This window comes from Scyliorhinus torazame, chromosome 4, assembly GCF_047496885.1.
Source record: "Scyliorhinus torazame isolate Kashiwa2021f chromosome 4, sScyTor2.1, whole genome shotgun sequence".
In the NCBI taxonomy this organism is placed as follows: domain Eukaryota; kingdom Metazoa; phylum Chordata; class Chondrichthyes; order Carcharhiniformes; family Scyliorhinidae; genus Scyliorhinus; species Scyliorhinus torazame.
Window position 1 is genome coordinate 211,570,752 of NC_092710.1, and position 15,964 is coordinate 211,586,715.

Sequence of the window (15,964 nt, forward strand, 5' to 3'; positions counted from 1 at the left end):
TGATGGTGGATGGAACATATTTGATGAATTCAAGGGACCACTATCATGGCCCAGGGAGGAAGTCTAGTTTGAAAATGCAAGCAATAAGTATTTTAATTTTACAATCTTAAGGTACGGAAAGCTAAAGAGCTAATTGTGAAACACCTAGTCATCAATTTCCACAAAGAGTAACTGGGCATATAAAACATTGTTTAACTTGGACTCAAAGCAGTATGATCCTTTTTGATGATTTAGGTCTACACGCATGAGGAAGCCTATTTCTCGCAGAAGATGGCGAATTTGTGGAACTCGTTGTCCCATAATGCGGTGGAGTCCAAAGCATTAAATGGGTTTTAAGAGGGAGATTGACATATTTCTGATATTAAAAAAACGGGTGAACAGGTAGGGAGGTGGCTTTGAGACCAGGAAGAGATCAGCCATGATCTGATTGAATAGCGGAGCAAACTCTAAGGGCTGAATCGCCCACTTCTGCTCCTAATTCCTATGTACACATACTTCTGTAAACTTTCAGAGGTGAAAGTTTTTTAGTTTAGGTTTTCCAGTAATTCAATTCAATAAAGTGATCGTTTTCTACTGTTCTCATATTGACTTCTTCATTGATTTATATAACCATCATTTGTCATTAAAATAATAGGTTCTTATTACCCCTAAACGATGCAGAATTAATTGGGTTTCCACATTACTACTGCCTTCAGTGTGCCTGTGAAACAATGAAGATGAATGATATAATGCCTAATATCATGTCTAAAACCCACATGATTTCTGATGTCCTGTATTATGATGCAGATTAAAAAGCGAATTGGCATTACGAACAAAAGCTAGCTCCGAGATATCCACACGAAAAAAGGCAGCTATTGCAAATTACGTCTATTTAAGTCTCCCTGCCTACAATGTTACTTTGAAACAGTTTGCAAGAACTACAGTCACATATGATACAGTAAGCGTTCTTGTTACTTTGTAATTGCAGGGGTCTGTATTGTTCTAAATTGAAAATTTCGGCAGCCCGGAAGTGGACCACTATCTCTAGAAGTGTTCATGGAGCTGACTGAGGATCGCCTTTAGATGACGATAGCACCATGAACCCAGCCAGTGGCGCTGCTGAAAACCGACAGCATCCTCACAATAAGAAACAGCAGCGAGCCTCTTCGCCGGCCAGGTTCCGGGACATTAACTCCAGACCCTCCATCAAGACTTCGTTCGGCGCCAGACCGAATACACTGAAGCAGGGTTACCACGCGAGCCGCCTTTCCAACCAGGCGGCTGCAAACGTCAAAGAGAAAGCGAGCCGAGCCGGGGCTGCTGCTACCGCTGTCCGCGCCGTTGGTGCTGAAAGGGAGATCGCCGCGCCCGAGGACCTGAGCAAGGTGGAGGCGGAAAGCTGCCGTCTCACCCCAAGAAAGAACGCGGATTCGCCCCTGGCTAAGAGCGGCCGTGCAGGGGACGCCCCGGAGAAAGCAGGAGGCGCGGCGAAGGCTCCGCGGGGCAAACAAGGCGAGCAGCAGCCGCCAGCAGGCGGGGCAGGTTGGGAGGCGGACGCCAGGCGGCAGCCAGCAGCGGCGGGCCCGGGAGGCGCGGGGAGCGGTCCCGGTGTCGGCCCTCACACCGAGAGAGCGGGACTGGCGTCGCCGTCCAATGCTGCGGTGATGCACACGAAAAGTACAGCGGCGCAGCCAGCAGAGGCCGAGGGCGAGAGCGCAAGTGCGGCGGGCGGATCCAACATGGAGACAATGACAGAGCAAGAAAAGAGCCTGCAAGATGAGGTGGAGAAACTGCGCTCAGAAAACCTGGGCCTCAAGGTAGGGGACTGGCACCTGGCCGGGGAAGGGGGGGGGGGAGAGTCTGCTTGGGGATATAAATCGGACAGAATGCAACAACACAACAAAAATACCAAAACCACACAGCATCTGGGAGGAAGGGGCTTCATTCCCCCTGGGCCTGGGAGAAGCTGCAACGTCCGCCCAAGGGGTGATGTTGACAATTTGCAATACGGCCATTGTGTTGGGAACGCCTGCCGCAGATTTGGAAGAGTTATTAATTCTTTGGGTCTTGCTTTCGTTTCTTTTATTTAAAATTTTTTTTTTCTCTTTCAGTGAAACATATTAAATAAAAATGTTCTGTTTTTGCCAGGCCGAGATAGAGGAAATGAGAAACGAAATGGACGAAATGAGGGACAGTTTCTACGAGGAGGACGCCTGTCAGCTGCAGGACCTCCGACGAGAGCTGGAGCGGGCCAACAAGAACTGCCGGATCCTCCAATACCGCCTGCGGAAGACAGAGAGGAAAAGGATGAGGTTCGCCCAAACCGGCGAGATGGACAACGAGCTCCTGAGAAGTCTGGAGCAAGACCTCAAGGTCAACTTTCCTTTCAATCTCTTACATGACACTAGTTTCCTGAAGTTAGCAAAGATTTAACAAAAAAAAAACATCGGCACCTTTAGAGATAACTGACTTTTTAAGTAATTAGCACCCATTTTAGAACAGGTATGACCTTTTTGCTTTATTTTCTGTAATGGTGAGGATGATGCTGATGCCATTTACTGTTGTCACTGCTTACAGGTTGCCAAAGATGTGTCTGTCCGACTGCACCACGAATTAGAAAACGTGGAAGAGAAGCGCACCAAAACAGAGGAAGAAAATGAAACCTTACGTCAGCAGCTAATAGAAGCTGAAATTACTAAACAAGCTTTACAAAACGAACTGGACAAGATAAAAGAGGCAAGTACAGCAATGATGACTATCCCTTCCCCATTACAGGCCCAATCAAGTTCAGAAACCATCTTTGGTAATGCTAGTGGTAGAACCTCACATATTCTTGTAGTATTTCTCTATTACTTTAAATGGGGTGATTAAAATGGGCAAACAATTGAGTTAAATGGTGACTCCGGGATATTGCCCACTGTAATTTATAGACTTCCGTGTGTCTTAATTTTTTCTTGCAAGTGGAATTTATGATGTCGTGAGAACCTTCCTTGGGTGATTTGTTTGCTTTAAAGAACTGTAGAAATTGGCCTTCTGCCCAAAATGAATGTTAAGCCAGTGGAGTGATATTCCCACACACACACATTCCCTTTTGCTGATGTGAGGCCAGTACCACATTAACTGGTGAGCTGTGGTGCCAAGTTGATGGGCCACTGGAAGCAACTCAACATTGCCAATGGCAGCAACTAAACAATCACTCCCATGTTCATGGGAACAAATTCAAGTTGGTAGTGGCCTAAGCCAAGTAACTTGTGGGCAAACGTGGATATATATGTCAGAGAGAAAGTATGAAGCAGGATATGTCAATCTCATAAGTCAAGGAAGACGTTGGCCAGTTGACATTAAGCATTAGCTATTCCAAGATTCTTGTCGTATAGGCTGGTACATTTCAGCAACATGGGGGTGAGGGGATAATTTTAACTTCTATGGAAGAGAAAAAATGGACAAAATCAAATCTGCTGTTATATTACACCCCATGAATAGAAAATAAAGGGTAGGGTATAAAATTCCTCCTTACCTATTTATCATCCAGTGATAACAGTTACTATTCCTCATAGGCTCTTATTTTGTTAACAGTCAAATCTTGTTAGGAATATTATTGATGGGTTTAAGAGGAAACATTGCTGAAACATGTGTGATTACAAGGGCAAAGAATATTGTTTTTTTCCTCTTTTAACTATACCAAAGGAACAATGCCAAACAAACATTTGGTGTGTGGGCAAGGGGTGATTAAGTGCCCTGGGATTATATAGGAACTCCTCTAAACAAGTAGATATTGTGCCTTGGTCCTCCATTGATACTTGGATGAGAAGCAAACTGTTGTCTGATAGATTCATTTTCCTAGGAAATATTCCCTATTTTAATAAAAATCTCTGTTGGTGATCATCAAGAATTACAAATCATACTGTGCATCATGGTACATAGCCTGAGGAAGAATACATGAGTAAATTATATAGGCTGACTTAAGATGCCATTTCTCTCATTCATTTGCACTTTTCACTGCTTTCTCTCAAATGTGTGATATTCTTTTGCATTTTAGCTATCTTTCGTTGTGTTAATGTGTACCTGCAGTATCTATCTGTATCCCTGTTTTTCTGCAGATTTCTTTATCTGTCGATATTCACATGGATGTATTTATTTCGCTTTTTCCTCCCTGGCCACTCTTAATAGGAATTTAAACTGAAACTATGAATGATCCTGTTAGTGGGTGGGTGTTCAAAAAGGCTGAAGTTGATAGTGTGTTGTAGCAACCCACTGACCTCCACCTTTAACATGAGCAGATTTTTTGTAATCTGCTGCCCTTCAAATTAATCTCACAGGTGACAGAAGCCACGTTTGCGAAGGCAAAGAATTATGTATATCATGTAACTGATGAGCATAGTTAAAATGAGTGGGCATTTTGCTTTGTGGCTCTGGTTGGCTTCCCATAGAACCTGGGAATCATCAACTGCATAACCCTAAGAAAAAAAGAGTTCAGGCAATGTAACCCAGGAGAGTAACAGTCAAAGCCAGGTGACCATGAAAACTGTCATTACCAAGCAAATGGGATGTTGCAGATTTGGTTTGTGGTGTCTGAATGCCCTTCACAACATAGCGCAACAGAGAGCACTGGAGTTCTTGGCGCTGAGTGCATTGCTTTTTGAGTGGGAGGAGGAAGATCAACATGATGGGCACTAGCAGTGCACAACAGAAGAGCAACATGATGGGCATCAGCAGTCGTACACATTACTGCTGGTGATAATTGGGAATGTATAATTCTAGCTGGTTTTAGTCAGAGTGAAGCAGTGAATTCATCTGGAAGCTAATTCTGAACTTACTTGGATCACATCTCACAACACAAAGCAGTCCTACAATCTACAAAGCATTCTTGTCAGGACACCTTTGTTCATCTTTAACATCCCATCACAAGTGCAGAAACTACTTGCTAGTCTTCTTCTTTCAGCTTCTCCCACTTTACTTGGGGTCACCACAATGCTGGTTGATCACCCAGCATCTCCTACAGTCAGTGACTTAATCTTCTTCCAAACCCATTGTGTTTAAGTCTCTCGCCACTTCATTCTTTAATTTGGTCTTCGACCTTCCTCTTCTTCCCGGCAGTCTTGTCTCCGTCACTTGCCTTACCACACCCCTCGCTCTCTGCAACAGATTACCATGTTATTTATTCTTGGCTACTTTCTTTGATTCTTCCACAATCTTCACTGATTCGCTGATTACTGTTCCTGATCTTCCTTTCTTGTTTCTCCACACATTCATTTTAATATCAGCATCTCATTAGTATCCAGTCATTGTTCCTCTTGTCCAGATGTTGCCTATGTTTCTGCACCATATAACAAGGCCAGTCTCACAACTGTCTTGCAGATTCTTCCTTTCAGCTTCAGTGATAATTTAGTGTCACACTACACTACATTGCGTTTCTTCCAATTACTCAACCAGAGCTAGTCCATTGCTGAACTTCCATTCTCATACTTCCCTCAGTGTCTCAAAACCAGCAACTGAAAGGCAGCACGGTGGCCTAGTGGTTAGCACAGCTGCCTCACGGCACTGAGGTCCCAGGTTCGATCCCAGCTCTAGGTCACTGTCCATGCGGAGCTTGCACATTCTCCCTGTGTCTGCGTGGGTTTCGCCCCCACAACCCAAAAAAATGTGCAGAGTAGGTGGATTGGCCACACTAAATTGCCCCTTAATTGGAAAAAATAATTGGGTAATCTAAATTTTTCTTTAAAACCCAGCAACCGAGGCCGTACCAGATTTCAGAATTTGGGTCGGCAGTTCAGTCCATTGACGTGTTTGCGGCAAGCTGGTTTTGATGGGGTCAAGGGTCATTTGGAGTGTGGGAATAGATTGCCACTGAAGCAATGAAGGGGATAACTAGTTTGTGGCCAGACTATGCCAATACAGTGCCTAGCATAATTGACCGGGTAAGTATTTTCAAATTTTAATCAATTAAATTTGATGCATGACACTTTCTAAAAATGACCAGTTTTCAGACAACTCCAAATTCTGGACATTTGGAATTGAGGCACTGTGCTGTACCTTAACTTGTCCCACTGCTTTGCCATTTTTTCATTTTCTGAGCTGTTCTGATTTTCAGATTGATGTGAGCTATCAATTCTTTGTTTTGCTACCTTTTCTGTCCTTCATTGAATAAGCCAATTAAATTATTGACCCCCACTTCTCTTTGGTTTCATCCTCTTTCACCAAGGTTATGGTACCTGATTCCTTGATTGTGTACAATTCCCACATCTTTTGTTGATTTACCTCACAGCTGCTGAGATAGCTGCTGAGATCTTTTTGTTCCTCTTTGGTATCCAGACTTCTATAATCTTTTTCCATGTCCAGGCATCTCTAGAAATTATTGTCTTTGCATTACTTTTTGCCTTTTTGTTTTCTCCTTCAGCCAAATAAGTTCACTCCATGTGATATCAAGAAACTGCTGACAGTGCTGGTTGCTGTAAAGGTCATGGCTCTAACAATATTCCAGCAATAGTACTGAAAATGTGTACTCTAGAGCTAACCAGGCCCCTAACCAAGTTGTTCCAGTGCCGCTACAACACTGGCATATGCTTAGCAATGTTAAAGATTGTTCAGGTCTATCCTGTCCAAAAAATGCAGGACAAATCCAACTCAGCAAATTACTACCCCCTAACTCTTTCCTCAATAATTATAAGGATAATCAACAACTAACAACTCGTCAATAACCTGATCACTGACCCTCGATTTTGGTTCTGCCAGGGCTACTCAGCTCAGGACCTTATTACAGCCTTGGTCCAAAAATGGACAACAGAGCAGAACTCAAGAGATGGGTGAGAGTGACTGTCCTTGACATCAAGGCAGCAATTGACCAAATGGTGTCAAGAAGCTCTAGCAAACTTGGAGCCAAGGGGGCCCACAGAAAAACTTTACAAGACAGAGTCATACTTAGCACAAAGGAAGATGGTTGTGATTAATTGAGGTCAATCGTCTCTGTCCCAGGGCATCACTGTAGGAATTCGTCAGGATGTTGCCTTAGGTTCAACCATCTTCAGCTGCTTCATTAAATTACCTTGCGTCCAACATAAGATCAGAATTGAGGGTGCTTGCTGGTGATTGTAGAATTTTCAGCATGATTTGCAACTAGAGTCATAGAATCTCTACTGTTCAGAAGGAGGCCATTCGGCCTGTCGAGTCTGCACTGACCTTCTGAAAGGGTACCCTACCTAGGCCCACTCCCCGCCCTATCACTTACTCAAGCTGGAATTGAACCCTGGTCCGTGGTGCGCGAGGCAGCAGTGCTAAGCACTGTGCCACTGTACTCTTCAAACTCCTCAAATGCTGAAGCAGTATGTGTTCATATGCAACAACATCTGGACAACATTCAGACTTGGGCTGATAAGTGACAAGCAACATTCTCACTACACAAGTGCCAAGCAATGAGCATCTCCAACAAGGGAGACGCTAACCAGCTCCCATTGACATTCAATGACATTACCATCACCGAATTCCCCACTTATCAACATCCTGAGATTACTTTGGACCAGCAACTGAACTGGATCAGCTTTATAAATGATGTGGCGACAAGAGTAGGTAAGAGGATGGGAGTTCTGTGCTGAGTAACTCACCTTCTGACTTCCTAAAGCTTGTCCAGCATCGACGTGCCCGGTTTGATGAAATACTGTCCACTTCCCTGGCTGAATGCAGCTCCTGCAATACTCAAGAAGCTTAATACCATTCAGGACAAAGAAGCCCACTTAATTGGTACCCCATTCACAACCTTAAACAATAATTCCCACCACGACCGATGTACATGGCAGCAATGTGTACCATCTACAAGATGAACTGCAGCAATTCACCAAGGTTCCTTCAACAGCACCTTCTAAAACGATGACCTCTACCAACTGCCAAAAGGACAAGGGCAGCAGATGGATGAGAACATCACCAACTTCAAGTTCCCCTCCAAGTCACACACCATCCTGACTTGGAACTATATCACCATTCCTTTACTATCCTTTGGGCAAATTCCTTGAACCCCCTTCTTAAGAGCATTGTGGGTGTACCTACACCACATGGACCCAGGAGTTCAAAGAGGCGGCTCACCACTTTGTCAAGGGCAATTCAGGATTGACAATAAATGCTGACATAACAAGCAATGAAAAATAATTTGAAAAAAAATCAAATTCTGTAACCTATATAGTGAATTGGCCACTGGGTCACAATCTCCTGGGCTTCCATAACTCTGCTGCAAGAATACTTGCAAGCAAGATATGAAGACTGCAGACATTGACACTGACAACTGGGAGACAGTCACTGACAGCCCTAATCTCCGGAGGCTGAATGTTTGGAGGGACATTGGAAGAGACAAGCAAAAATTAAAAGTTCAGCTGGTCGAGAAGGGAGCCCCGAGAGAGAAAAAAGACCAGTAACGCATCTCCTCAGCCCGCTGTCTTCCTCTGCAGCTAATGTGGCGGAGCTCCTAGCTCCTGAAGCATCCCCCCCGCATTGTCAGAGCATTATGTAATTGAAATACAGCCCTTATTCTGTTTTAGTTTGCTCTCTCATAGTCTTTATTGCTCTGATTCGGTGTCCTTTTTTTAATCACGCTTTGCCTTTACCATCATCTCACATCCCTCTGACATCTCACCTCAGGGGCTGCATTTCATTTTATGTCCAACTTGGCTTTTGCAGTGCATATCATTTTATGTCTCTATAATTCTTTGTTTCCCAAGCCACATATTTTTGATGTATCCTTTCACATGAACATATCACATAACCTCTGTGCAAAAGGATTCAATTCTGTCCATTGCATTTGTGCCAGAGCTCGCTATACATTTCCTTGTACTTTTCATGTACCTTTTACTATTGTTTCTTTGTGGTGCAGTATTTCACCCAATTGGAGAAGATGAACAAACAACAATTTTCATTTACCTTTAATGTTGAAAAAAATGTCCCAAAGGCATTTAACAGACATATGATGAGAAGTGGATTTTGAAGCAAAGAAGGAGAAAGATCACCAAAGTTTGCACAGTTGATTTTAAGGAGTATTAACTAGGAAAGGGATGCAATAGTGTTGTTATAGCAGAGAAGGAGACCATTTGACTTGTTACATCCATCCAGTGGTACGGCAGACTGGACCAGTTTCGTACCAGGTGTAGATGCGATAACGGACAGTGCGGAAGCACCTTGACCACCTCAGGAGCAGGGGACCAGCATTAAGCCACGCCTCACCGGAGGAGCCATCTTACAGCCACGTCATCCCAACACATGGAGGCTTGGGGAGGTCACCCCTGAAGTCCCGACACTGAGATGCCAGAGGTGGTAGACTCTGACTTGGAAATGGAGGCCCAGGCATCAAGAATTCTGATTGCAACCTGGCTAGTGATCAGTTGCCTGGGTGGTATCCCCAGGTGGGCATTGAGAAAACGGTATTCCACACATCCTATACCCCCCCCCCCCCCCGGACCCAGCCTGGCAGCCACTGGAAGTGCAGCCGCGGGCGAACAAGAGCAGATGTCCTCCTGCTCCGCACTCTTCAGAGGTACTTATGGAATTCAGGGAGGAGGAGGGATGTTATAACCCCCACGAGGATGACCCCATTAAACTCCCCATGAGCCTCAAGGAGTATGAGCTCCCCTGCTGAGGCGCAGAGGTCCGTCAGCCAGATAGTTAACTAAGGACATTAAAGTTAGCCCAGCTAGGAGCTAAGCTGCAAAGTAGTCCCAGTTGTGACTGTTACTTGGTAATAAACCATTCGTTAGACTTTCCTTTCCGGACTAAAATTCCGGACTAACTGATTACTAAAATGATGGAGAGACAGAGCTGCATAGGTTGAAGCTGGCTCGAGGTCTTTGAATGATATCAGCAAGGGACAGCATGTATCTGAAGAAGAAGAGTAGGCCAAAGATAAATCTTTAGGGTGCAGGGGCAAGATAAGCAATTGTTGGAGATGCACAGGCCAGATCGATAGGTAGGAATGTAACCGGTTTGGGCAGTTCCAGTGAGTCAGACAATGGATATCAGGCTTAGAGGGAGGATATTTTTATCAACCATGCCAAAGGTTGCAGAGGGGTTGGGAAGAGATAGTTCCATGGCCACAGATGTAGAGGATGTCATTGCAGTTTCAGCATTGTGGTAGGAATGAAAAGCTATTAGGAGAGATTCTAAATGGGCTAAGATTTGAAATTAGAATCATAGAATTACTACAGTGCAGAAGGAGGCCATTGGGCCCATCGAGTCTGCATTGACCCTCTGAAAGAGCACCCTACCTAGACCCACTTCCCTGCCATATTCCTGTAACCCCATAACCCCACCTAACTTGCACATCTTTGGACATTAAGGAGCAATTTTCATTCAGGATCACTTGTTTTCCTGTTAGAAGAACAGGTGATTGGATGTTGAAAATCTACAGGATGGGCGTGCCTCAGCTTCCCCGTTGACCCCCAAAGTTTGTCTGATATAATTTTCAGACAGATCTGTAAATGGATTCACAACATACCTGATAATGGCATGCAGGTAGTTGTAGCAACCATTGTGCAGCCTAACTAACTGTCCTTAAAGGGACTATTGGAAGTTATTCAAAATACTGTCCAGGACATTTTTATTTTCATTATCTCTCCTCTTAGACCCACAACAAAATCCTTGTTTACTGCCAGAGAGAGAGATTGGTGATGAGGTATTAGTTTGCAATTATGGAACAGTCAAGGATGTTTCATTTTAGGATGCATTGAACACTCATTTTTCTTGATTTTTCCCCAAATAAGCTCGTATTGACAGTACTCTCTGATGAGAGTGCAAATTCCTAAAACTAGCTCTGTAATTTCCCCTTCGGTTTTGTGAATAACTTCAGTTTTATTAGCTATTTCATGTCCTTCATCTTCAGTGGTGCAATGAACATACTTCTAGTTTTTACACCACCGAATAAACAGCGTTGATAGTAAGCTCACCTAGTGCTGTTCCTTGTGCTGGCTTAATAATATTTGACAGATTGTTAAACCTCACCAATAAATTGAAAATTTGTGATTTTTTCATTTCATTCTATGATGCATCTGCCACTCAGTATTTAGTCTGAGCATTTTTTGTATGAAGAGTAAGTGGGGGAGGGGAGGAAATTCCTTTAATTATTCTGTATATTTAGATAATTAGGAACAGGATTTGAGTAACATCTATTCACATACAATTCTCAGTAATTTCAGTGGAATCCCATCCACTGCTGTCTCTTTAGACTTGTTTTTCTAGATTAAATATATGATAAGTGAGAAATTAATATTTGATTTCTAACTTTCTGAAGTCTAAGCAAACTTCGAGCAGTCGCTCCTGGATTACATATTATTAACATAATTTTGTCTTTGACCGATTTGCCTTCTGTGTGTTGGGATTTGACAGTTTGAGAAATATGCTTTGTTCACATTTGTGATTCCAACTGTTAAGCAGTTCTACACTGCTCTGCTGCGTCCTTAGAGGAAGCATACTTTGTTGAGAAAGAGATGAGCATATTTCATTTTGTTGAAACAAAATGTTGAAACTTTAGAGCAAAGTAATGCTTGTCTTATACTTTTTAAGGCTAAATTTGCTTACAAAAGCCAATTAACATTCTTACTGATGAGAGCACAAAATGTCTGATTTAATGGGTGAAATTCTCGCAAGCCCCCATTGGCAGGTCTGGTGGTGGTGGTGGTGGTGGTGGTGGTGGTGGTGGTGGTGGTGGGTGGGTGGGGTGGAGGAATATGGTGGGAGACCCAGAAACCGATTTCACCCCTGTGTGAATTTATACCGTGATCTTTTTCTGGTACCTGCCATGGCGGGTCGGAAAACCCACCAGAGGCCAGTGTGAACTCCTTTGCATCTCGGTAACAGGATGCAGATAAAGGCCCAACCTCCCCATGCCAGATTCTCTGCAGTGCCGGTGGGAAAGCGCGCTGGCATGAAACATGTTTGGGACAATGTGGTGTGCAGATGTTAGGACTCATCTAAACCATGCCTGGGACTGTCTCTGGAGTTTGCGGTGGAGGCAGCCCGCATCCCTGGACCCTGGAATACACAGCAGTGGGTCGGGGGTGCATCTACAAATGGATCTTACAGATTAGGTGCCCTAGAGGGGGCCCATCCTCCAGTCTCAGAATGTTCCTGGAGGTCCAACCTCTGGTCTCAGTGTACTCCCGGAGATCTGCTACGTTTTCAAGTGGGCTACCACCTTTCTTAAATAGTAGCTCAGTGAAGTTGGATGCGTTTTCAATGTGGCACCCAGACATGACGGCGGACACCACCCAGGCTTTCCCTGCCACTGAATATGGCGTAAAACACCTGGGTGCATAATTAATGAGGTCGGGGCTGGAATATTTGGCGTGTTTTCCTGCCAGCCGCCGCGGTGGGGAACACTCCATATTCCCACTCTGCAACAATAGTCTCAAAATGGGATAATTCCGCCCACTGTTTCTCAAACATATTTAGGTCAAAGGTCAACTCTTTCCTTTTACAGATTGATTTGATTGGTTATTGGATTATTGATATGGAAAGTAAACTATAAAATGGTGAAAATAGATTCTGGAAAGTAAGAAAGATGACATCCTGTTCCACAAAGGCCCTATTTTTTATAATGACCACTTCTCTGAGTAAGAATGACACCGGAAAGTCAACAAAATGGGAACATTTCCTCAAATAAGTATTAATCACAGGGAGGCTGTCTCCCTCTCAACGGGATCCACTTTCTGTTCCAGGCATGAGGGTGACCCAGCCCCACACCCATCCATCCTTGTGGGCATTGGAGCATCATTGCCCCCCCCCCCTCCCTTTCCCCAAGCATACCCCGCTATGGTGGTCACTAAGGACTCCTCACCTTTAGGGCATTCTCTTTCAGAACCCCCCCTTTCATGATCCCTCCCAACCTTTGTGACGCCCCTTCTTACTCCACCTTCAACACCCCCTCCCTACGGTTCATATCCTCCCTTTCATGGGCATGAGGTCCCTCAGGCCCCGCCCCTTGGCACTGCCACCCTGGCACTGCCAGTGACACCCATGCCAGGTTGGCACTGCCAAGATTCCTGGGTGGAACACTGTCCTGTCCTTGACCACCTGGGGGCTCCAATGGCCTCCAAGACCCCTGGAGTGGCCATCACGCCAGGCCTCCGCTTGTGGAGACCAGTACCAATCAGCGCCCGGGTGTTGCCTCGTCGGTGCGGCTGGTGACTCCCAGGAGCCAGGACACTGCCGCCTCAAACCGATGGCGCACATTCAGATGAGTCTAATGGATCATTTAAATATGATTACCTGGATCAGTTACTAGTGGATAAAACAACACCTAGACCTCAAGAACAGTGATAGTATCACTGGGCTGGTAAATCAGAGGTCCAGGCTAATGCTCTAGGGACATGGGTTCAAATTTAACCCATTTAAATTTAAATCAGTGGAATTTAAATTCAATTAATAAATCTGGAATATAAATGTTGTCTCAGTAATGGTGACCATGACAACTATAATTGATTGTTGTAGAAAGCCACCTGGTTCACGAAAGTACTTTAGGGAAGGAAATCTGCTGGCCTTGCTGGGTGTAGACTCCATGTGACTCCAGACACGCAGCACCGTCGTTAACTCTTAACTGTCCTCTGAAATGGTCCAGGAAGTTACTCAGTTCAAAGGCTATTAGGGATGGGCAACAAACAAATACTGCCTTTCCACCGATACCCACATCCCATAAAAGGATAAAGAAGAAAAAGATTAAACAAATGAATGAAGAAGAATGAAACAACTGGCATGGTTAATAGAAGAATAGGCCCTTACTATTCTAGATTTAATAGTTTAGTCACCTGATCCCTGGATTTGTGCAGGTGGAACATCATTCAAAAAGCATGGCACCATCCAGGCAAAGCATTCAGCTTGATCATCACTCCTACCACTGGGCATAGTCATCAAATCCACCAATGCAATGTGGCTGCAGAATGTAGTGTGCACTGCAGAAACCTGTTACACTTATTTCAACATTTTCCAACTTTGTAATCTCTACCTCTGAAAAAGACAAGGGCAATATCATGGGAATGCCATCACCTGTAAATTCCTCTCTGAACATAATCCATTCTGCTTGGACATAAACCACCATTTCAGTGAGTCAAGTGCAGGAAATACAAAACACTATTGTGGAAAACCATCGCTATAAAGATAAGTCCACCATCACCACTCAAGGAACAAGGAACGGGTGATTAAAAAAAGCCTTGGCAGTGTTGCCCACATCCTTGTAACAAAAAAGATGCAACAACATTCATGATCAAGACTAGTAAACTAATGTCTTTTTACACATTTCTGTATTTTAAATGTTTCTACCTCCTTTTCAAAAGATCCTACAGACTCGGTACTCATCACACACCACATGAAAGATAAAGGGTGGGATACTCCGGCCTCCAGCCGTGTGTTTCCTGGAGGCGGGAGACAGCACAACGTTTGCTGGTGGTGGAATTCTCTGCTCCCACTGCGGTCAAAGGGAATTCCCATTCTGGCCACCCCACGCTGCCGGGAAACCCATGGGGAGGAGTGCGCTTCCGGCAGGACCAGAGAATCCCGCCGCCAACTAATGGCTAGAGAATTCCAGCCAAGGTCACTAATTCAAACAATCCCCTCTACTTCTCTTACTTCCTTTTTACTTTCATTCTCCAGTTTTCTCCATATTGTATCCAACCAACTATTGTAATATAAATTTTGATCATTTCAAGAATCAGAAGGAATTTTTGGTATTTTTCTAAAGCCATTTAGCTGTTTCCCCCAATTACTTTAGTTAGTTTTGCCTCTACTGTGGGGAATGATTTTAGCGTCCTAAGCACTTTCTCAAAATACAGTCACAGAATCCCTACAGTGCAGAGGAGGCCATTTGGCCCATCGAGTCTGCACCGATCCTCCGAAAGAGCCCCTACCTAGGCCCACTCCCTCACCATTTGTCCACCTAACCTACGGGTCAATGTTGTTATGGCCAATCCAGCTAACCTGCACATCTTTGGACTGTGGCAGGAAACCAGAGCACCTGGAGGAATCCCATGCAGACACGGGGAGAAAGTGCAAACTCCACTTCATCCCAACTCCAGAATCAAACCCAGGTCCCTGACACTGTGTGGCAGCAATGCTAACCACTGTGCCATCGTGCTGCCCTCTTCAGAGCAGAAGAAGACCATTCAGCAACATCGAGTCTGCACCAACCCTCTGAAAGAGCACCCTACCTAGGTCCACTCCCCCACCCTATCCCTGTAACCCCATCCCGGGTCAATCCACCTAACCTGCATATCTTTGGCCTTTACGTTGTCCATATTGCTTCTTTGAAATCATGACTACCATTGCTTTCATCTGCATCAGGAAAAAGCTGGAGGTACAAGGATTAATATTAAAACACTACTTTAAGACAATCTCATAATTGGATTATAATGGATTAATGTCACAGTCCCTAATTCATATTTCTTGCCTTTGGCAAGGGACCCAAACATTTCATTTGATTTACTAAGCATGATCTAGCAGTCTGGCGATATATTTGAAGAGTACTTGAATACAATGTCCAAACTTTTCTCGTGCTCCCTTGCAGTTAAGGTGTAACTATTCATATTGTGATTTTAAAAATGAATGCACTGTGCCTTTTATGTTCATTATTTTGTGTTTTTCTTATTCAATGTGATTTGACAACCAGTCAAACAAATTACCCTGGCTGGATTTCTTTAAATTGAATCAACCTCCACTACTCTTTATAAACGTTTGTATCATCAGCATACGCAGCAATTATGCTTTTTATGCCATTGTCCAGATTTTATGCACAAAGTGGATCTAAGGGCTCATTCTTTAAAATATGACATTAATCACCTCTGTTGTTAAATAAGTAAAATTACCGTGTTTCAAATTACAGGAGGGATGATCCTCAGCTATTTATTATTTTCTATATTAATTGTAATAAGGACAGAAACTGAATGAAAATATTTTATTTAATAATCTTTGAAAACTAATTCCTGTTTCATTTATTAGTAGGAAGTCATGCAGCAAAATTTAAGGGTCT

General features: G+C 43.9%; 1 protein-coding gene across 1 annotated transcript in view; it reads left to right on the top strand.

Moving 5' to 3' along the window:
* LOC140410731 (microtubule cross-linking factor 3) overlaps positions 1 to 15,964 on the top strand; it is a 71,978-nt gene that overhangs the window by 4,349 nt on the left and 51,665 nt on the right. Inside the window, exons 2-4 of the mRNA XM_072499238.1 lie at positions 968 to 1,796; positions 2,128 to 2,352; positions 2,557 to 2,715. Of these exons, the coding sequence (XP_072355339.1) occupies positions 1,077 to 1,796; positions 2,128 to 2,352; positions 2,557 to 2,715 (1,104 nt within the window). The 5' untranslated portion in view covers positions 968 to 1,076. The remainder of the gene's footprint in view (positions 1 to 967; positions 1,797 to 2,127; positions 2,353 to 2,556; positions 2,716 to 15,964) is intronic.